This window comes from Molothrus aeneus, chromosome 6, assembly GCF_037042795.1.
Source record: "Molothrus aeneus isolate 106 chromosome 6, BPBGC_Maene_1.0, whole genome shotgun sequence".
Lineage (NCBI taxonomy): Eukaryota > Metazoa > Chordata > Aves > Passeriformes > Icteridae > Molothrus > Molothrus aeneus.
In genome coordinates this window covers 59,714,818-59,737,455 of record NC_089651.1, presented here as the reverse complement: position 1 = coordinate 59,737,455, position 22,638 = coordinate 59,714,818, and the positions used below count along the sequence as shown (strand labels likewise).

General features: G+C 42.2%; 1 protein-coding gene across 1 annotated transcript; it reads right to left on the bottom strand.

The window, feature by feature from the left end:
- Positions 1–133: 133 nt before the first annotated feature.
- Positions 134–21,704, bottom strand: DLGAP5 (DLG associated protein 5). The gene is made up of 20 exons (XM_066552093.1): positions 21,594–21,704; positions 19,742–19,799; positions 16,994–17,243; positions 15,609–15,811; positions 15,071–15,163; positions 14,563–14,647; positions 12,747–12,839; positions 11,975–12,048; positions 10,050–10,342; positions 9,558–9,670; positions 9,358–9,478; positions 8,857–8,942; positions 8,159–8,319; positions 6,936–7,028; positions 5,334–5,553; positions 4,122–4,335; positions 3,710–3,767; positions 2,400–2,553; positions 2,002–2,051; positions 134–1,338 (listed from the first exon to the last, which is right to left on the bottom strand). The coding sequence occupies exons 3-20, from the start codon at positions 17,232–17,234 to the stop codon at positions 1,216–1,218; spliced, it is 2,475 nt and encodes an 824-aa protein (XP_066408190.1). The 5' UTR covers positions 17,235–17,243; positions 19,742–19,799; positions 21,594–21,704; the 3' UTR covers positions 134–1,215.
- Between the last annotated feature and the right edge of the window lie 934 nt (positions 21,705–22,638).

Here is a 22,638-nt window from a genome sequence, read left to right as displayed (position 1 = left end):
GATGCAGCAGTCTAGGGCAGCACACTGCTACAAACCAGCATGGAGAAGCTGTGGCTGCCCCAGCCCTGGAAGTGTTCCAGACCAGGTTGGATGGGGCTTGGAGCAACCTGGAGTTAGAAATGAAGAAAATGGATTCCAGCACACATCAGCTTCCTCTTTATTCAGTGTAATCAGTACAGAGCTTCCAGGTTAAAACTTAACCCCTGGCAAGTGGCAGCAACACTTTCTGCTGAGGGACTGAAATCTCTGCTTGGTTTGGGATCAAGGCTGGTGGAAGGATGTGTGTGTTACACTCAGGTCACTGGTACAAGAAGAAGCCCAGTGAAGTATTTGTTAAAAATATAACAAGTGGTGGTACTGTAATGCTTCTCTTCAAATCCACAGTCTATAGAATTGGCATGTTCCTTATGCACAAATATGTTACAGTCTGGATGGGGAATGCACAAGGAACAAGATGAGAGAAGAGACTGAGCATAAACATGTCAAAAACAAGTAGAAAACATAGGTCTATTAAGATACTGAATAGAAAACTGCATCCTTAAAGGAAATAATATCAATGCCTATTTCAATACATCACAAAGAAAAGATATTATCTGACTTAGAAATCCTTGTTCTGAGCTAGTTTCTGATATTACAAATCCAGGGGTTCTTACACACCAGGAAAACTTTCCCAGGAAAGAATTGCATGCATCCAACCCTGCCAGAGCTGGTGCTGAGGCAGGTGTTAACACAGCAGCCTGAGGGTGCACAGGTACCCCCAGAGCAGGGCAGAGTGTTCTGGGGAGGGAACAGGCTGGGTGTCACCCCAGAAGGTGCCCTCCCAGCAGATACAGGGCACGGGCACAGCTGGTGGGGTGGGCACCTTGTAACAACAAGAAGCAATGAGGTCAGACCAGGGTAGAAAAGCTCAAAGGTAACAGTTTTACAACCTGGAGGAGACAGGAAATACATTAAATGATAGCAACATAAAAATGCTTCAGGTTGCAGTGAGAATTTACAGCCAGAGGATACAGCAGAACACAGCCCACTACTGATGCACAGCAGAGCTTGGTGCATCACAGCTGCACCATCAAATGACACAAACCCATTATCAGATCCACTACCATGGGTACTCTTCCTCTCTCAACGCATTCCAGGGTAGCAGATTGTGTTCCAGACACCCTCTGTGGGCTTCCTGTTCATAGAATTTACATCTTTTGCATTTAAAGTCACTTTTCATTGATCCCCAGAGGGACCAACGGGAGAAAACACGATGAGGTCACTGAATACTTCAGCTGCTGCAAACTTCTGGGCTTTAGTCTTGACTGGAGTGAAGGGGAGCTCAGCATCCAGCACTGGCTGTGGGAGGAGCCAGAGAGTGGAGTCAGGGCTGGAGGAACACTTAAACCACAGAGCACCAAAGGACTCTGTGTTCCCCAAAAGTAGTTTTACAAGCTTATTTCCCAGGCATAAAATAAAAAGTGATTACATGTGGTCCGTGCTGAAGACAGACACTCCTTACTCAAGTCAGTAATCCATATTTTAAAGAGGATTTTTCACAAGAAAACCTACCCCAAATTCTATTAATTCTATTAAATGTGAAAGCTTTTGCACACCTTCTTTTCCCTGCTGAATGTTACTTCCAGCTCTAAATGCTGAGGTGATTAAAAGAGATTTGGGGTAGACTTAAATTCCAGGAAGAAAAAAAAAGGCTGTTAGTGAATATCTACAAGGAAATTTGTAAGAAATACAACTTAAAGGTTCAATCTGACAAGAATCAGACATTGTCCTGCTACAAATGTCTTGATTCATCCTACACTCATCATGTGCAATAAGGAACACCAGTGTGAGCCCAGCAAGGAGACAGCTGGAATGTGGTTTGTGTTTAAAGCTACACCAATTGGCTTGATAACATCTTTAAGAGTTTAATTTCCTTTGTGCAGTAACTGAGTCTGCAGCAAAGGTGAACAGTCCTGCAACATGCAGCTTGCCTTAGTCAAATCAACTTGAAGGTCAACTTACCATATCAAAAGGATTTCTGTCAATGAGTGTCAAATCACTGCATGAAACATCTGAAAAACAAGAATATAATTAAAAAAAAAGTTAGTCTGATGTTGCCAAAGCTGAAAAAACAGTATTGTTCCCTGTATTTATTAAAAGAAGAAATCCAAACTCTAAAGTGTATTTATTTCTTTATATTAGCTTTCTCTTTCACATATCCCTCAGAAACTGTTCAGAGAAATCCAAGGGCACTGTTTGCTCATGTGCAACTTGTGTTTAAGTCACACCAGCTAAGGGAGGCTTTTCTAACAGCACCAAGAAATCAATCTGATTTTAAAGAGTAATATTCAGATTATTAAAGATGTTTAGGATAACAGAAGGCCCCAGCAATGCCACCCCTGCAGCTCTGAGAGAAGCACCTGGCTGATGGATTTGTGGCTCTCCAGACTGAGCAGAGTTTGTCTCCTTCTCTGGGCTGCACATGATGATGTCTTGTCCCTGCTCTGCAGCAGACTGTTCCATCTCTTCCATGCCATCCACTGCTCTTGAGTCACTGCTAGAATCTCCCAGGACCTGAAAAACAGGGATTTTCTCTGTGCCCAGCCACGTCCTTGTTATGTCAGACCAAGCCCACACATCTCACCTACAGATCTTATGGACAATTCAGGAGAGATTTATTTAACTGCAGGCACTGAGCAAGGCACAGGCAGGCCAAGGCTCAGGGTTAAGGCTGTGACTCACATCCCAAATGCCCTCCAAAGCCTGAAAATCCCTCTGACAGTATAAGGGAAGTTACTCCGCAGGAAAGAAGGTTTTGAACTTCAAGTGTTATCTGGTGACTTTTCCTCCAGAAAAACCCATCAGCAACACTGAAAGGTTTCCCCAGAGAGTAAAATCACCAACACTCCTTTTAATAGAGAAAGGATGTAGTAAAAGCCATAAGAAAAAATTAGTAACCAGGATTAAAAAAAAAAAAAAATATATATGTAGGGGGATGGGAGGGGAAATGACTGCTGCAGTCATGCACAGATCCAAGCAGCAACAAATAAAATTTATAGACTCCATTTCCAATGAAAGTTACTAAGGGATGATTGACTCCAAAGCACCAACTTTCACTGGTAGCACAGCATCATCTGAATTAGAGGCCACATTCCTGCTTTTTGAAGGCCACTCAAACACAGGCAATGTCACCAAGTCTTCAGACATTTCAGGACATGGATTTCTGACTCTTGGATTAGTTCTTTTAACTAATTAAGGAGATTAAGAGCCCAATGCTCTTCTGTGGAGGATGCTCTGAGGACTGAGTGCTGTTGCTTTTAGTCAGGGTCCATAAATGCATTTAATGCATAATTATGCACATAATGCATTATTATATTACATTATTATTGTATTACATATATCACATAATGCATTATTATACTTTAAATGCATTTTAAAAATCCCCACCAGAAAACAGGAGGTGGTGAACATTGCTTCTCCAAGTGACAAGCAGCCTGGAGCAGCCAGGACCTCCAAAATACAGATCTAAAGAGCAAGACAAGGTCCCCAAACTGCAGCAGTCTCCACCTTTGTCCACCCAGAGGTAAAAAGCATTGCCCTGAGGAATACACAAGATTTCTAAGTGAGGATTTGATCAGAAATCCAGGGGGCTGGGGTAATCAAAAGAATTTTTCCTTTGCTAGTAAAACCAGAGTATTTAAAGCACATCCATGAACAATGCATGACTTACCTTATTTCCCTCTGCTGTGCCAGCAGCCTGACACATTTCTTCTGCAACAACAGAAATGCTGGAAGGGAAACCAAAACATTTTCAGTCTTCTCAATCACCTTCATCAATCACCTTCTGACTTGTCCAACTAATGTTACAATTTGTTCTGCAGTTTTGCTGCCTTGGTTGGCACTGCTGAGCTACATCAAATTCAAACTTCCTGGGCAAACAAACTTCTACCCCAGCAGCAAAATTAAATTTGAGCAAAGCTCTTAATATTTGCTTAAGGGAAGGAAAAGTCACAAGCACTTGGCAAACTTTATCACTGCCAAATGGAAAGGTAACATTTAATGGGTTTTAACATCATGTCTTTCAGTTCCAACTCTAAAATGATTTGTACAAGGTTAATTAAAAGCTGCTTTAACATGCCTACCTCTGTTCAAGACTTTCAGGGAGTTTATCCCGTGGGGGAGATTGTTCAGTGGGAAGTTGGTCCATTTTCAGACTCTGGACTGGGTGGGAGCCTTTGAGGGCTGATGGGGTTTGTTTTGCAGATGCATCCTCAGGGTTACAGAGAGGAGAAGAAAGCAGAGATCTAATGGATGATCTTTGATTTGCCAGTTTTCCAGGGGTCCTTGGAAGCAAACCTGGAAAATGTGTTTCATATTCCATTCCTACAGCAGTTTCCAGAAGCTGAAATGAACTGATCACATTATGATTCTAACCAGAGACACAATTGTGATCTGCTTGCTGAATCATCTCATACAAATATTAGATAGAAATCTTACATACACTTGCAAAGAGAAATTGAAATTATTAACTTCCATCTTTCAAATTAGGCCACTTTAATAGAGTTTAAAAGACACAGATTCAGAACTGATGCTCAGAACAGATTCTCTGCTGGAGTTGGCTTAAACCCAGTGGTGCTCAAAGCTTTTCAGAAGTTCCCCCCTACTTACAAGTGGCACATGAAAAAAATTTTTAGTTTTGCCATAAGAGAGATCTGCACCCAAAAAAGAGAATTTAAAATCAAATTATGAACTAGAAATGTGAGAGAAGCAGAAGTACTGGAAATACTGGCTGCATGTAGATGTCAATAAGATAAAATGCTGGAGATGAAGTTATATTTTGAGCACCTGTTAAAAAACCTGAACTATTAAACAGCTTTTATAGCAAACTGGATTATGTTACAATCTTGTTAACCATGAGCACAGATTATGAGTGGACTTTATTTGCAGCTTTGAAGACAGCACTGCAAGAGGTTTAATTAAAAAACAGAAATCCCAATTCCTGTCTTGCAATTAGAGGATGTGAGCTGGCATTGACTTTGATGAAAGGGCTCATCAGCTGAATCTGGGCATGCTCAGATTAGAATTTCATTATTAAATTTATGCTGGAAAAACATGAACCAGCTAGTTCACCTCTGCCTAAGCAGGGATTTCATGCTGCCATAACCACTCAAATCAGCACATTCATGTACCCAGTTTACTTTGGAGCCCTGATGTAATCAGTCACTAGGTGAAACAGTGTGTCCAGTCCTGGAGCTGCAGCCAGAACAAACAGCACAATTCCTCTCCTCAGTGAAATGGATTAAACCCTCTTTGGTACTTTCAGATCACAGAAATCACAATTAACCTTCACCTACCTGAAAAGTTTTTCACAGGGCTTTCAATCCTGAAAAATCCTGCTTCAAAAACCACTTTTTCTGTCTCTGGCAGCCTCTCCTGCTGGGTACCCTCAGCATCTCCCCCCTGCTTCATTCTGTCCCTCATGGCTGCTTTGACAGAAGCCAGACGGCTCCGGGCAGCAGCTCTGGCAGCAGCTTCCAGCTTGGCCTTGGGCATTCCACCTGGCACTGCCTTTTTCTGGAATGAAAGGAACCTGGGTCACACCTGGAAATTCTGCACAGGAGCAATTGCACATGAACCTCTGCACAGCTGCTGCTGCCACAGACACAGCAAGGAGCAAAAGGAGGCTCAGGGGGGACCTTGTGGCTCTGCACAGCTCCTGCCACGAGGGGACAGCCAGGGGGGATTCAGGCTCTGCTCCCAGGAGCAATGGAGCTGGAAAAATTTGTACCAGAGGAGGTTTGGATTGGTTATCAGGAAAAATATTTTCACTGAAAGGGTTGTCCAGCCCTGGCACAGCTGCCCAGGGAAGGGTGGAGTCCCCATCCCTGGAGGGATTGAAAAGCCATGAGATGTGGCCCTTGGGGACAGGTGGTGGTGGCAGCATTGACAGTGCTGGAGAAAGGGTTAAATTTGGGGACTTTTCCAACCTCAACAATTCTACAATTTTATGCATCAAGGCCTCTGCCCATCCCCAGCATTTCTTGAACTGCCATCCAGCTGTTAAGGTAAGTCTGTGATGACAACATCAATAATTTTTTTTCAAATGAATCTGCAGTTCAAAAATCCTCAGTATAACTTTTTTTCCCAATAAATTCAGTAAGATTTTGGAAGCACTGGGATGCAGGGACTCCTAGTGGCAAGGACACAGTGTAACCACAGAACAGACTCCAGGCAGTCAGTGAAGCCTCTCATGGCATTCAGTTTTCCAAGGGAAGTTTTGTTTTGTACCACCTGAAGAGTTCTGGCTTTTATGGGCAGTTCCCACAGACCACATTCCCTCTGTTTTCCCATGCTTGGAGTTTCTTATCCACCTTCATCTCAATTTTATGATTAGTTAAGCAGTCTCAAGGAACTTGGAGTTTAGGCAATGCAAATACAACTTGATATTCAGAAGCAATTATATATTTCAAACCAAAGAATAGATAAACCAACTCACATTACAGCTTATTTTGCAATAAGCACTAACTTATTTTGGAGAGTGTCAGATCCATTTGTGCTTAGAGAAGCAGCAGTTTAAAGCCACCCATGGTGTTGGCTTCATGGGACACCATTACAATGGAGCACTCCCTGCTCAAAACTGGCAGTCACTCCCAAATTCCTGGGTGGTTTGCTTCCCAGTTATGTCAGTGGCCCAGATAAATTGTTTTACATCTGAAGAGCAAGTTAATATCCTAAATTTAAGAGATTTTTCTTACTAGCATAGAATCCAATGACTCCAAAATTTACATTGTTAATTCTTAGTTCTAATCTTAGCAGCCAAAAGAGGCAAATAGGACTGAACCCACCAAATAATACAAGAGAGGTGGGGGAGAAGGGTGCACCCTGAGAGGAATTTCACTTAATATTCAATATATCTAATGAAGCCATGCAAGATGTGCTTTAGGGGCTATTCATACCTTGACAACTGCCTTGCTTGGGACATCAAGTGGCTGCCACTCATTGTCTTGAAGCTTCACCAGATTATCAAACTTTTTATTCACATCTTCAATCTGTTGGTCACATTTAAGGAAAGCAAAAGAAGACATTGTAAAATAACCTTTATTCAAACAAGTACAGTCTTCCATCCTGCAGGAAACATCTCTCAAATACTTCTGAAGGAGGAGATCAAACTTTTATACTTTCTGCAAAGAAGTCAAAACCTGTGACTAGGACCGTAACAAATCCAACTCTGCATTTAATTTAATTACTTACAAACTCCTTTGTTGAGTGCTGATTTACAAATACTGTTGAGAGCTCTTTTGATAATTCAGATTATATTTCATTCTGAAACTAAAGAAAGCATCAACAGAGGAAAAGAGATGAAGGTTTTCTGTCACAGACATCTTTTCATGAAAAATCCTTTCTTTAGGATTTTTTCCTCCTGAGAAGCTGAGAGGCCTCAGGAACAAAATGTAACCAATGGTTATCTGCTGCTGTGGAATGCAACAGGGGCATCTGGGATTGGGCTCATGGGGTTGTTTCTAATTAATGGCCAATCACAGTCAGCTGGCTCAGACACAGAGACTGAGCCACAAACCTTTGTTATTATTCTTTCTTGCCTTTCTGTTCTTAGCCAGCCTTCTGATGAAACCTTTTCTTCTATTCTTTTAGTACAGTTTTAATGTAATATATATCATAAAATAATAAATCAAGCCTTCTGAAACATGGAGTCAGATCTTTGTCTCTTCCCTCATCCTAAGACCCCTGTGAACACGGTCACAGTTTTCTACCACCTAAGCTCAGCCCTAAACAGAGTTATTGTCATTTCTGCATTATTCTCATACTGAAGCATGGAACCCCTACTTTTCAGGTGAGCTTCAGGAATTTTCCAAAAACTGGGAGGTAGACATTGTGACTGTATCCTCACTCCAAAAGACAATAAAATTTGGCCAAACATAATTATTCCAGAGACAGAACAGACAAGGCACACAGCCCAAAAACAACACACAACAGAAGAACTGGTCCATGAATTATAACTCATGGTATCCCAACTGCAACAATTCACTGTCACAATGTGTTAAAACAAGAACCTGCATTTTTTTACACTAAAGATAAAAAATATAACCAAAAAAATTTCAATACTTGGTTCATAAATAACTCCATCAGTTTTATCCTACTAAGTTAACAAGCAAGTACATACCTGAAAATTAACCATATCCCAAAATCCATCCAGGTCTGTACATGTTGTTTCTTTTTCACCTCGTTTAAATTCACAATTATCAACCAGTCCTTCAAACTGTTTGAACCTTTCTCCTATGAGCAGCCTTGTCTGACCAACTGTGGTGCGAATCAGGTCTTTAGCTGGTAGCAAGAAGAAGAAAAATACAGGATATCTTAGATAAATAAGTGTTTGAGGAGTCTGGAATTTGTTGTCCCACCTATTGCAAACCTGCAATTCAATTCAGATGGAGCTTATCTGTCCACTGAAATGCTCTGAAGTTGCTTCTTTCAAAGAAAATTCTCTCTTTCAATTCTTAAAGATAAGCATTGCTGGAGTCATCTGTATTTTCCCAGATAAGGGCACTTATTCCACATTAAAAACTAATCTTATTTTTAAAAATCAGCTTGGGTAAAGTTCCTACATTTAAATACTGACTAGCAATAGAACAACTATTTTGATGAGCACTTTGTTCACTTTATCAATCACCATCACTGCAAATGCTACACAAATTTTAGGACCAGGAGACTTTGTATCTTGGGGCAGATCCAACTCTAAACTTTCTTTAGTACATCTTTGCAGATTTTTTTTGCTATTTTGCAAACAACACATACATATCCTTCTCTCTGTCCCATTCAACTCCCAGAGCCCTTCTGGTGCCTATTGCAGCTCACTCTTACCATCCTCTGCAATGTCCAGCTCAAGGTTTCCTTCCCACTGCAGGCACTGAGACAGCAGCCTCTCTGTCTCAGCCCGAAGAACGTTTCTGAAAATACAAAGAGAGAGAAAAAATAAGGATTTGGAGCATTTCCTGACTTGTGGTGCCTGTTAATGGTTACTATCCTCTTGCTCTCAGAGAATCCACAGCCTCTGAGCTGGAGATTAGATTGTTTTATTTTGCTGAGTGGCTGAAGTGCAATTTCTTTTCTGCTTTGATCCTTATAATCCTTAGGACAAGGTGTTGGTCTCCAGAATTTTACTTTCCTTGCACTTAGGTGCAAGGAAAACAGGTACAAAAGGTACCTTTTGTACCTTAAGGTATAAAAAAGAAAGCAGGAATGTCTGCCTGCTCAAGTCACAGCTGACACCATTAAATTAAGCTGATCTTTAGAAGAAGTCTTGTTTTTCTTATTAGCAATCTTCAAATGGACATCAGGGAAGTGAAACAAGTGAAGCCAAACCTGAAATAGGGCACATCATGCTCCTGCTCTCTTGTATCACCTGACTTCACTGCAAGTGCTGTTGAGGCAGGAGTTGTTTTGTTTGATCTCTGAATGGAAGTTCTCTCATCTGATTCACCTGCTGAAAAGCATGAAAGGAATTTGTTCAGAATCTGGTGATAATTAAAAGCATCAGCATAAAGTAAATGTGAATTTCCTACCTCCTCCTTTCAAACTTGTTGTCATTTGCTGTTCTTGAATGCCTTTAACAGAAGGTGAAGGCTGACTTTTTAAATTAGGCTTTTTAGTTTCACTGGATTTTTCAAGTATTTTGCTGGAAACAAACAAAAGTACATTTAGTTAAGACACATTGAGAAAGTGACATCAAATATGGCCAATTTCACAGAAATGCACAGTTTAGAAGGCAAACCCCCACACAACACTAGAGAACTCAAATAAATAAATCAGTGCAGATAGACACAGGGCAGAGTCTTTGACAGCTGCTCCTCAAGCATGGGCAGAATAATGGATTATATCCATTTCTGCTGTTGTGTTGAGTCCACATTTAAGCAAAGACAGAAATCATGAGGGATCAGGTGTTACAACACCACAACAGTTTGTTAAAGAGTGAATCTTTCTATAGAAAAATGATTTTTTGCAACCCCACAGAGGTTCACTTGCATTTCAGGTCCCATTAGAAGGAAGACTCTTACACTGGAGATTTTGAAAAATTCCAGACAGCACTGGGTGTCAAAAAAGCATTTGCCCTTGAAGGAGACATGGGTGTCACAGTGTAGGTTGCCAATCCACTCAGAGGCTGAAACACAAAGTTTTGAGGTGCAAAGGAGCGTGTTCTGGGTCTCCTTGGAGAAAAATTGTTGTTTTCCACTGAGGTTTGTTCTTGCTGAAGTTCTACTGGCATTGAGTGCTTGGAATCAGCTGCAGAATTTTTCAGCTCTGGTTCCACTCCAGCATTTGTCTCCACTTCATGTTTAGAAGAAATTATCTGTAACAGCATAGACAGAGAAATCAAATCAATCACGTGTTTGCAATAGGCATGGGCTGAATTATAACATGAGTGTCTGACAGCCACCAGGAAGGGAACAGTTTGAGGTAAATCAGCTCCTAAACCAGCACACCTGGACAGAAGTGATGAGTTACCAACAAGCCCAACCATTTTTGACACCTGCAAATCATTCCAGAGCCAGAAGTTAACACTTCACTACAAAGAATGCAACAATCCACTCCAGGGGCTAAAGCAGAACACCTTACCAACCAAAACAATAATTAAAATTGACAAATGCTTGCTCCCACTGCTAGAAATAAAAGCTTTAAGGTGATAAAATCCTCAAGAGCAGAATTACTGGTTCCAAATCCAACTAGGACTGTTGAATAACCATAGTTTATGCACATACTCCAATCCAAAGACTGAAAAACAAGCTGCAATAGGCTGATAGCTGAGGAATGCAACCCAAGTGCAGTTAGCACCACAGAATGCCATTAAAAGAGGAGAAAAAAAATAAACAATAATTCATATTCTTATGAGATGAGTGACCAGATGGTCACACAGAACACAGTTCTGAGATACCTAATTGAGATTGTTAGCCCAAGCCAGCCAGAAAAACTTTGGGTGGTTTTCAAGAAAACATGCATCTTCAACCCACTGAAAGTCTTGTTATACTTCAGTCACCTCTGCTAGGAATGTAAACCTTGAATTTTGCTTTTAGGCAACCTTTCCAAATGAGCTGCCTGTGGTTACCAGCTGGCAGGGACTCCTGCCTGTGAAGAGGTGCTTGTCCAAGGAACAGAAAAGTGCTCTCACCTCCTGTTTGGCTGTGATTGCACAATCTCAAACACTCTAAAGCACAGCTCAGTTACAGGAACAAGGTGGAGATGGGAGGTGTGAGAGGGAAGAGTGGAGCAAAAGAAGGAAAAAATCATGGAGAGCTCTTGCACAGAAATGCATAAAAAATTCTGGAAGTGATGATACCAAGAACCACAATGAGTGCTTTCAGCTGTAATCATGCAGAGAATAATGTTCTACTTTGCAGAGAACAGCATTTCCAGCTTTATTTTTTGGTGGTTCAAAACCTAAAATTTAGGTTTTTATTAAAACCCTAGATGTTAAAATGTGTTTATTTCTTAGCTTCTAGAGTCTCATATTGTTACCTGAGCAGGAAAAGGATCCATTCAGAATACACTTCAAAAATGTACAGCTGCTTGATTAAACCAGCAAAGCATTTTTTTTTTGACTAGTTAAAACATCAGACATGTCATGCAAGAACTTCTTGTCTACTTTAAATCACTGTCCAGATCCTGACTAGCAATCACATCATTCATCAGCCATGTCCATATCCATGGTGGGGTTCTTGGGGTTGTCCTGTGAAGGGCCAGGAGTTGGACTGGGATGATCCTTGTGGTCTCCTCCAAGTCACAGTATTCTGAGATTCTACAGGAGCACTAAATTTGATCTTAATTTTTAGAATATGGCAGTATAAATACATACAGCTCCTTCCCAAATTCTAGCTTATTACTGAAATTACTGCTTTTATGTTTGAGCACTTCAGCTACAATGACACAGTTATTGGATCTCAAATGAGTTTTACTGCTTTTCTATTTCAACTATTACATGACCTACCTTTATGGGTTCAGGTTTGACTGCTTTCTTCTGCTTTCCTACTGTGTTTGCTGCCTTTCTCTGTGGCTGGTTACCTACAAAAAGAGACACTTCCAGAGGTCAAAAAGGCATCTGATTCATGTAATCTTTCACCAGAACACTGCCAGAAAAATCCAGTTGCTAAAGATAGGGTCAGACTGTTTTATTTCTTGGGTGGGAGGTGGCTACAGGGAAGAATTAGCATTGCAAAAGCTCATTCAAAAGAAAGCCTGGCCTAGGATTTAACAGACTAGTAACAGATGTATCAGCAAGAAAACAGATTCATGAAGCCATCAATCTTTAGATCTTGCCACATAGTAAAAATAAAAGTCACCTTATTTCCTAAAAGGTTAGAGAGAGAGTGTCAAGCCAATTTGAGTTTAGATTTTTTATTTCTATATGGCATAGGAATTCTGTTGGTGGACTGAATTCCAGTAAACAGGCAAACACAAAGAGAAATCATCTTTTCCAGATATGTTCCTGCTCACATATTTAATAATTATATGGCCATAAACAGCCAAAGTGCCAATCTCTACCAGTGCTGGCTTTGTTCTTTGAGTTTGTAACTACCATGAGGACATGGATGCTCCCCACTGATGGATTTTGTGGGAAGTGCTGGTTTCAACATGTTGATGTAGAGCTCCAGACAAGAGTCTGGGTGATGCAGCATTTAGGCCTTTTCTTAGATGATAATTTGGCATGATTTAAATGCAGTCTAAGGTACAGCTGAGCTACACAGCTCTGCCTCACTTACCAGCAGCAGTTGGTTTCAGCACCTGCCTGGCTGCAGAGGCAGCTGCTCTGGTGACTCTCACACTTGGGGCTGGCTGGGCTGCAGTCTGCAACACTGCAAGAGAGATTAATCCCAGAGATTCCAAGTTTAACAAGGAGCTGCACTCAAGTAATAACTGAAAGTTTCCATTTTGTAGAAATCAGAGAAATGCACCAGCAGTTATCAGTTGCATGGCTTTGCCAGAATGAACAGGGTTGGGTCAGTTCAGGGCACAGCTTGGCCCTGGGATGCAGGCAATGCACTGAGGGATCCTGGCTGGAGGTGGTTCTACTGCACAGGCCCATCTGTGTGTTTGATGCCATGCACAAACTCCCTTTTCATAACATTAAGAATTACTCCTTTATCATAACATTAATAAGGAATGCTCCCCACTGCTCCCTGCAAGCAGAGTCAAGGCCCTCCCTATTTTACAGATGAAGTTTTTTAGATTAATATCTTTGCCATGGTTATTTGCACAGCTGGAAGCTAAAGCAAACCATTGGTGTAACAAAGTGATGCCCTGGCCATTATATGAAAGATTTCCAAGGTCAGAATTTAATGCAATCTAACAAAGTATCTTAAGACTAATTTGCTCTGAAATATTTTATAAAACATGACAAGTTCATGCACTGTATCACCCATCATCATCATCATTTTCATCTCTGTATTTTAGCACTGTTTCTAACAGGTTTTTAAAATGACAGCACTTTCCTGCACAAATTTCATGGGAGCTCTTTATTCCATTTCCTGCCTGTCTGAAATCCCCACTTGGTTACTGTTAATGCTATTCCTGTCTTCATTGTCAAGCTGTGATTCTGTACAAGCTAAAATGAAAAGTTGGGGAAAAAAATCACTGGGTAAATAACTACAACATTGGATTCATCAAACATTCACTTCCCAAACATTTTTATATGGGTGTTTCAAAGAATCACAGAATGGTTTGGGTTGGAAGGGACCTTAAGGATCACCTCATTCCAACCTCCCTGCCCTGGGTAGGGAAGTTTAAGTACATATAATGTATATCCTTGATTCAGTACAAAGGAAATAATCAATTTTAGAAAGAAATAATCAGTGGATGACCATTTTGCAAGAATTAAACATTCTAATTGTTATATCAAACACTAATAACACATCTTTTCAGTATTCACCAAGGGCACTACTGAAATTAAATAAAGGTCTGCAGCTTGCTGATTTGATTAGATTAATGATGTGAAAGTCATTTCACTCTGAATTACTGAATATCTTGCATTAACATCAACATTCCACATGACTTGGTTGTATCCACTTAAGGATCTCACTGAGCTATGAAGAAGAGTTTCTGATCCAAGGCACTCAAATCCCTTAAAGGTGGCACAGGTTGTTTATTTTTAATCTCTATTTTCTTAAGAAATACCTGTAATTGTGGCACAGAGTGACAGATACAGAAGGCACTTGCTCTTTTCTAACAGCAGTCACTACCTGTGATATTCTTCCTGAGGCAAACAGGAACCTCTGTCAGCTCCAGGAGCTGAGGCATCTGGCAGTTGTGCAATTTGCCTACTGACCTGTTTCTTTTCCCTCTCCCAGGGGGAATAATCAGTAACCAGGACTGTCAGGACCCTGCATTCCATCTCCCCCAGCCTATGGAGGCAAGAAGCTCATGTGAGCCCTGGAGCCACACACTTGATAATCTGCCAGCTGCTGCCCTTGGTAGGAATGGCCATCTTAAAATCTCCTCCTTCCTCCCTACACCCAAAAATGTGCTGTGGATCTTCTCCCCAAAAACACCCAACGTTCAGGTTCAGCTGTATTTCCATACCTTTCTCTTTTTCAGCCACTTTGGCTGTACTCATCTGTTTATGTCCTGCCTGTGTAGAGGGTACACTCTGCCCATGGGCACTGACCTAGGAGAAAAAAAACCCAGGTTTTTTGTGAAGTATCAGATTTCCAGAAAATCAGCAGCCCAATTTCTTTCCTCATCTATCTATTCTAGATTACAGTAAAGAAAAAAGTCAAATAATTTGGCACAGGGGGTATTAAAAAGTAGAGAGACATTAAGGATAACTTAAAATAGATTGGTTTAGGGATATGTTATTGTGCATTATCCAACTAGTTAATAAATTGTCAGTAAAAGAGTGAAGAAAAATATTTAAGCAACAGTTTAAATATCTTGAAAAACTTGATTGACAAACCAATCCAGAAAACCTGGGCTCTTTTCTGCTTGCATTGATCTAATCAAACTTGTAAAGATACTACCCTGAGTCTGAAATTTCATCCCTTTCTCTAAATTTATTCACTGAAGTTATAGATATATATAAAAAACAAACCGTAGAGGATTTAGGTGCAGTTGGTATCATGGTTCTTCCTTCTTGGATCTTGGCTTTTGACCGAGTAATCCTTCCAGAGAAAGCAGGAGCTGCCTGGAAACATCCCCAAGGAAATGAGAGTTAATAAACTCCGTCTTCCCTTTGTCACTGAGAGAATGAGCAAGGAGCATAAATGTGAAAAACAACATGTCTGTGCAAAATGGGTCAAGTGTGAAAGCTTTCAAAGCTGAGTTGACTAAATATGAACAAGTTACTGGTTCTAAAATAACACAGCTCTTTCATTTGTGGATGAATCATTCCAATTTTTGAATTGAACATAGTCACAAATACAAGAATCCACATATAGTATCATTAGTACTATTTCCAGCTTTGTTTAGAAAAGAGAATGAGCCAAATTACTCCCTTATCATAACATTAATAAAGCATTTGCAAAATAAGCACTTTATTTGAAATAACACACACATCTTGTACAAAAATATCAATTTAAACAGCGTACACAGATGCAATTAACTTAGATATGAAATATTCTCATTGTTACCTTCTCTCTTGGCTTTGCTACTGCAGTTTCCTCAGCAGCAAGGAACCCAGGTGCAGCTGGTCTGTAGAGCCCAACCTTGAACACCCCTTTCCTGGCTCTCTCCCTCTGCTCCTGCAGTTTGCGAAGCTCCTTCTCCTCCTTGTAGCGCTGCAGCATCTCCCTGCGCTCATTCATCCTCTTGGTGCCCGCACTTGGGGCTGCCTCTGCAGCAAACATGCAACAAAGATGGCTTAGAAAATCATAAAGATGGTTTTGGAGCCAACAAGAAGTCAGAAATTTCCAATAAACTCTGCCAAGCTGGAAGAGGAACTGACTGGAATCTCTAAGTTGTTTTAACCCTTCCCACTAAAAGGGAATTCAATGGTAAATTTCAGCTTACAAATAGAATTCCCCAAATATCCACCTCAGGATTACTAGAAACTCACTCCCATTTCACAGGCTTGCAAGGTCACTGGTTCTTCTTATTTGGTTTATTTGTACCAGTTTCTCTATTCAAACACTTGCAATGTCATTGAAAACTCAGCTTTAGATACCAAAGTCTGACTCAGGCTGAGAATAAATGAGGCAGAAGTTATATGAAAGAATAAAACCTTAAGATGTTGGTTAACTTGAATTATGCCTACCTGAAACATTAATATCCACTTAAAGTTGAAATTTATTAAAGATAATCAAGACAAATTTATTAGATTTTGTATTTGATACTATTACATACAATAATCTTCACTCCAATAATCAGTTGGAATTAAGATTATACACCAACAGTCTTCAAAAAATTACTATCTTCCAATAATCTTCTGCTATCAAAATACTAAAGGTGAAAGTATTTCTAAAAACTTGTTAACATTTTTAAATATTAACTTAATTTCTTAGACCATAGGCATCCAGGAGAGCCAGGGGGCAGAATTCAGCATATATGTAAGCTCTATTTTCTGAGAGGAAAATAAGTTGTCAAAAACTAGCTATTTTCAAAATACAACCATATAATGCATTTATCCATTAATAATTTTATCTATAAAATTGCCCATTGCTAAGCACACTTAGGTACATGACAGGCATGTGTATCAGATGGTATTTTAGACTGGAGTTTTTCACACCTTAAAGGACAAAGGCACTTCTATTGAATATTAATAACAAAATGCATTCTTCCTTTAGCTGCTGCAGACAAATCAGAGTAAAGCTTCATTCACACCACTGGAGCAGTGAGGAAGGTACAGCTGTATTAAGATTTTATTGTCTTGATTTTAACACTTGGAAAAGCTGATAGGGTTTTAAATCTTCAACTATTTTGTCAAATTAAAATGTTGACTATCTGTGATAATGCTACTAAACCTACTTACAATTTTTAACACTTAAAAAAAAAAGGTCTATAGCAATTCTTTACTTACTCTGTTTCACATTGGAGTTCTCTTGAGAGCACAAGTCCCTGGTTTCCTTGAGCTCAGAAATTCCCCTGTCCTTGGAGAGCTGAACATTGACATCTGCTAGCCCCAGCTGCCGGCCCTTTTCGAAGAGCTTGTGCCTGTTCTCCTTCTGAAGGATGGATTTCCTGCGGGCAATCTTGGTCCTGAGGGCTTCTGTGCTCAAATCCTTCTTGTATCTACTGGCAAACTGGGAAGTAGCAGCCATCCTGATGACCTTAGACAACAAGTACAGGGATTAGGAAAACACTGTCATGATTTGTTTTCTATTTTTGGTAAAGTTTGTTAATGTTATGAGCAAAGCCCTGAATTCTTTATTTCTGTACATGACCAGAGAAAACTCAAATGACAATTTCAGTAACGACCTTTCAGCAATTTCTCATTATTTTTATTCATTCCAGGGACCAGTTTGGGTGTTGAGTGTCACCAAGTCTGGCACAGAATTAGGAGGGGACACTGCCCCCATGTCTGGGATTGGCTGGGCTGCTTTCTCCACAGCTGTTTTCCACATTAAGGAGATGAGCAAGTAAATGACAGGGCTGTAGGACAATACTTGGAAGCAACATTCCATTTAGATTAGACCTAGCTGATAGCAAGGACTTTTGCCATCAGAACCAGGATGTTTCCAGGATGCAACTGCAATAAAGAGTGGTTATTTCAAGCAGAATTTTTCCCATCTTTTTTAACTTGAGGAAGCCTTAAGCCAACTGTCAGCTGGTTTGCACTTGCTGTGCTAACAGTACCTAAAGGGGCTCCAGGAGAGGTGCAGAGGGTCTGGAATGACAGAACAAGGGGAATGGAAGTAAACAGACAAAGGGCAGGGTAAGATGGGATATTGGGAAGAAATTCTTCTCTGTGAGGGTGGTGAGACCCTGGCACAGGCTGCCCAGAGAAGCTGTGGCTGCCCCTGGATCCCTGGAAGTGTTTAAGGGCAGGCTGGATGGGGTTTGGAGCACTCTGGGACAGTGGGAGGTGTCCCTGCCCCTGGCAGGGGATGGGAACAAGATGGGCTTTAAGGTCCCTTCCTACTCAAACCTTTCTGGGATTCTGTTATCCCCTGCATACCCACTGAAACCTGGTTTGTCAAAGGTTTTCCACCTCAGCCATGACACATCTCCCACCACCTACAGAAAACAGCTTTACAGTAAGCAGGGTGACAGAGCTAAACTATGTGACTGTGTTCACAGGGGTCTTAAGATGAGGGAAGAGACGAGGATCTGACTCCATGTTTCAGAAGGCTGATTTATTATTTTGTGGTATATATTACATTAAAACTAAAAGAATAGAATAGAATAAAAAAAGAATAGAAGAAAAGGTTTCATCAGAAGGCTAGCTAAGAATAGAAAATGAAAGAATCATAACAAAGGCTTCCGTCTCAGACAGAGTCCAAGCCAGCTGACTGTGATTGGCCATTAATTAGAAACAACCACATGAGACCAGTCCCAGATCCACCTGTTGCATTCCACAGCAGCAGATAACCATTGGTTACATTTTGCTCCTGAGGCCTCTCAGCTTCTCAGGAGGAAAAATCCTAAGGAAAGGATTTTTCATAAAACATGTCTGCAACAAAACTAAACACCCAACAGTTATTAATTCATTGGTAATTGAGTCATTTACTGAGGCTTCTTCATTTCAGGACAGCATGCTCTGGTCAAACTGAAGGAACCATCAGTGAAGTGAACTGAAGAGCCCTGACAATGGTTAAACAGGATTTCTTAAAGTCCATCCCCTTCCCACCTCTGTGTCACCACAAGCCAAAAACTCAACCAGCAGCCTAGCTGGAAAACCCAAAAGTTACAAGAAAAAAAGCAGCAAAATAGAAATAATGCAGAAATAAAGTGGATTTATTTATGGGAAAAGCAGTCAAGGAAAGAAGCTGAGCTGTTGGAAGAAGGAATACAGCCCAAGCCTGTTCAGATACCATCAGTGGCAGCTCCCTGTGCTCCACTCCATGGAAGTGTTCATGGAGGGGGGAACTTGCACAGCACCAACAGCACCTGCACAACCTCCTGGAATTGCTTAGAACAGAAACCAAAAATTGCTTGGACAGAAACCAAAATCAGTGCATTGTGCTCCTTTTTTCAGGAGAGAAAAACATTCAGTGGAAGTTAAAGAGCAAAGGGGAATAAAAAACTCAAAACTCCAATCAGGGGCTGGATCTCCTCCACACAGTCCTGGAAGAGCTGCTCCACACCAGCACCACCTGAATTGTGAATATCTTGGGCTTCACCCTGCATCTTGCATTTCTTGCATTCCAGCTTTCAGAAACTGATTAAAAATGCCAGTTAATGATGAGTGCAAAGAACTCCACTGCAGTTCATAGGTCATATTTGCCCTGCTTTACATTTAAGTGATTAAGGGAGGTTAATTAATGAGCATCTCCAATAATCATATTTGAACTGATCCTGCTAGTAATTACAGAATTAGTCATTACAGAATTGTTACTAACTACATGGCATTACAGAAAGCCATAAAGAAAACAGTGGGAATACATCTCTACTATCTGTGTCCTAGAAGCAGCAGGCTTTTGAGCCCAATGGATGCTAAATATTCCTCAAAGCTGAAGTTTAGTCTCTACACTCATGCTTTTTAGGACAAAGTTCCTAAATTTACTCTTAACTGTGTTCTTTAAGTACAGTAAGGTTACCAGTGATATCTGTGAGCTCATTAAAAATCATGCTCAATATCCCAAAGATGTGTTCAAAAGAAAAATACCTGTCTCCTCTTCTTCCCAGGTTACTGTTCCCGTGGAGTATCTTGTCCAAACAGGAGCCTAGAAGATTAATTGGTATTTAAATTGACATAAACTCAAGTAAAAACTATTAGCAAGAAAGGGACAGAGGGCTTACACAAAGGATGTGTGACTGGCTAACATATAGTACCAAAAATTAAAGCTGATTGTTAATTTTGATAAATAGCAGCAAAGGAAAAGAGACACTTTTCACCAACAACAAGAACCAAAGGGCAATGTGAGTATGAAAACATGTAGGTGCTCTTTTAGGCTGAATAGTGAGAAAATAGAGCAGGACACGACCATTAGCAAGAAAGGAACAGAGGGCTTGTGACTCCTTGTGACAAAGGATGTGTGACTGGCTAACGTACAGTATCAAAAATTAAAGCTGACCATTTATTTTGATACATAACAACAAAGAAAAGGAGACACTTTTGACTAACAACAAGAACCAAAGAGCAACACGAACATGAAAACATTATAGGCTGACCAGCGAGAAAGCGGAGTAGGAAGAGCAAGTATCACTACTTTTAAAGCAATGTCCTGGGTTGACTATATGATGCTTTTATCCCCAATCGTCTCGTTCTGTTTTATGCTAAATAATCACTTTTGCACCTTTAAGACATGTCCCAGAGAGTGAAGGGAGGGACAGAAGAAGCGCGCAGTTTGTTTTCACACACTGCACCCACTCCTCCGCATCCATGCTCCTGACTGTGTTGTCTGCGGATGGACAGACAGCAGGACAGAGCTCTCTTTTGCTTTTAGTTAGTTTAGCTAGCTGAAGCAAAAAAGCTCCCTAGACTGTAGTTGTTTCCCTTTTTCTTTAGACCTCTTGAAACCGGCTCTGGCCTGAACACCCAGCGGAGCACCGGCAGCTGCACCTCTAACCCGCCGGGCCGGGCCTGGCCCGAGACATTTCCAGCACTGAACAGACTGAGCAGAGACTGAGTGAGCTCAGCTGCAACCCGGGGAGCTTTCTCAGTCTGTCATCCCTTTTAGAGCAGCAAAGAGTTTTATTGTTTAAGGTATATTGTTTAATAAACAGGTTTTTTTCCACTTTTCTCCAAAAAAGTAGTTTCTCACGGACCGGTTAAGAGGAGGGGCCGATTGAACCTGTTTTCCTACAAAAACCCCTTTAAAAATCCTCTCCCAAATTTGCTCTGAACCAAAACAAATACAAGCGGGTAGAGACTGACTAAAACCTGAACTCAACGGTTCCAAGCCGGGCCCCGGGGCGGGCTGTGGGGCCCAGCCCAGACCCGGCCGTGCGGGGCCAGCCCAGGACCGTCCCCGCCAGCGCCTCCGGTTGCTCCAACTGCAACTCAGCGAAGAAGCACCGCTGCCAGCCCACCGCCAGGCGAGACCCCCAGGCCGGGACCCTTACGGAGCACACTGCCGGGGAGTCACGGTGCCTCTGACCCCTCAAAGCCCCTCCAGGCTCCCAAACCCCGCCGCGGGACCCCCGGGCCCGCCATTACCTGCCCCGGGCCCGCGCGCCGCGCAGCCCCCTCCGCGCACCGCCCCGCCTGGCTTTCAAATCTCACCCGCCAACGCTCATTGGCCAGCGCCGACCGCCCGCTCCCATTGGCTTCAGTGCGGACGGTGATTGACAGCGCCGGAACCCCAGAGCGGGCCGCTTATTGGTGGCCCCATGGCCATTCTTAATTTCCATTGGCTGCTCGGGGAAATTCCCTGCCCGCACTTGCCGCTCATTGGCTGGCGGAGTGAGGGAGGTGAAGCCGCTGAGGGCGCGGCTTGCCCTTGGCGTCCCGTGGGGGCGCCAAGATGGCGGCGGGGGTCGCCTGTGCCTGAGGGGCGCCTGTGTCCGCGGGTTACCTGGCTTCGGTTTGGGTCTGCAAAGCCCTCACTGCCACCGCGACTCAGGGACAGTGATGAGCCCTCCCACCACGCGCAGAATCCCAGAACGGACAGAGCTGGAAGGGACGGCAGTGGCTCATCTGGTCCAATCTTCCTGCTGCAGCAAGGACGTCCCAGAGCACAGGATTGTGCCCAGATGGCTCTGAAATATCCCCAGTGAGGGAGGCTCCACACCCTCTCTGGTCTCTGCTCAGGGCTCAGTCACTGCACAGAGAAGTTCTTCCTCACGTTCAGGTGGAACTCGTGGGCATCACCTCCTGCTCGTTGCTCTGGTGCCATTGCTGGGCCCCTGGAGCAGAGCCTGGTTTGTCTCTGAGCCCTCCCTGCAGGCAGGGACAGACAAGGATCGGGTCCCCTCTGAAGGGGTTCAGCCCCAGCTCCCTCAGCCTTTCCTGGGCTCCAGTCCCGCTGTCGTCCTCCCCTGCATCCACTGCAGGAGCTCCACGTCTCTCCTGAACCGAGGAGCCCCCAAGGTTTGTGTCCACACCTGAACACCCGCATTGTGCCACCTCCTGAGGAGCCGAGCCCGGGTCTTCACACGTCTGAAAGGACCATAAACACATAATTAAAGTGGTTTTTATTAACAACCCTTTATTCCCTGCCATGCCCGCATCGCACCAACCCCGCTGTTTGCCGGGGTGAATTGCGTTTAACACAATTCTCAGCTACTGGAGAGTTCTGTGTTTGCTTCTAAGCGGTAACTTGGGAAATTCAAATGCTGACGGGGAAACCATCCGCTTGGTGGCACTGCAAAAATGGGGACGACGCTTGGGGAAAGAGAAAAAAAAGTGTTTGGAAACGGGAAACTGCTGAATAGCAGGAGCGTGGTCAGCGGGAGCAGCCTGAAAATGCGGGATCCCCTCTGGCATTACACAAATATATCAGTAATTTTGTATATAAAGGCTATTTTAAGACAGCAATAAATGGATTAAGCACCACAATAAGAGCACAGAGCTGTTCCCCACGGCAAGGATCAGAATGAGTGGCTCTGAGCATCCCAGAT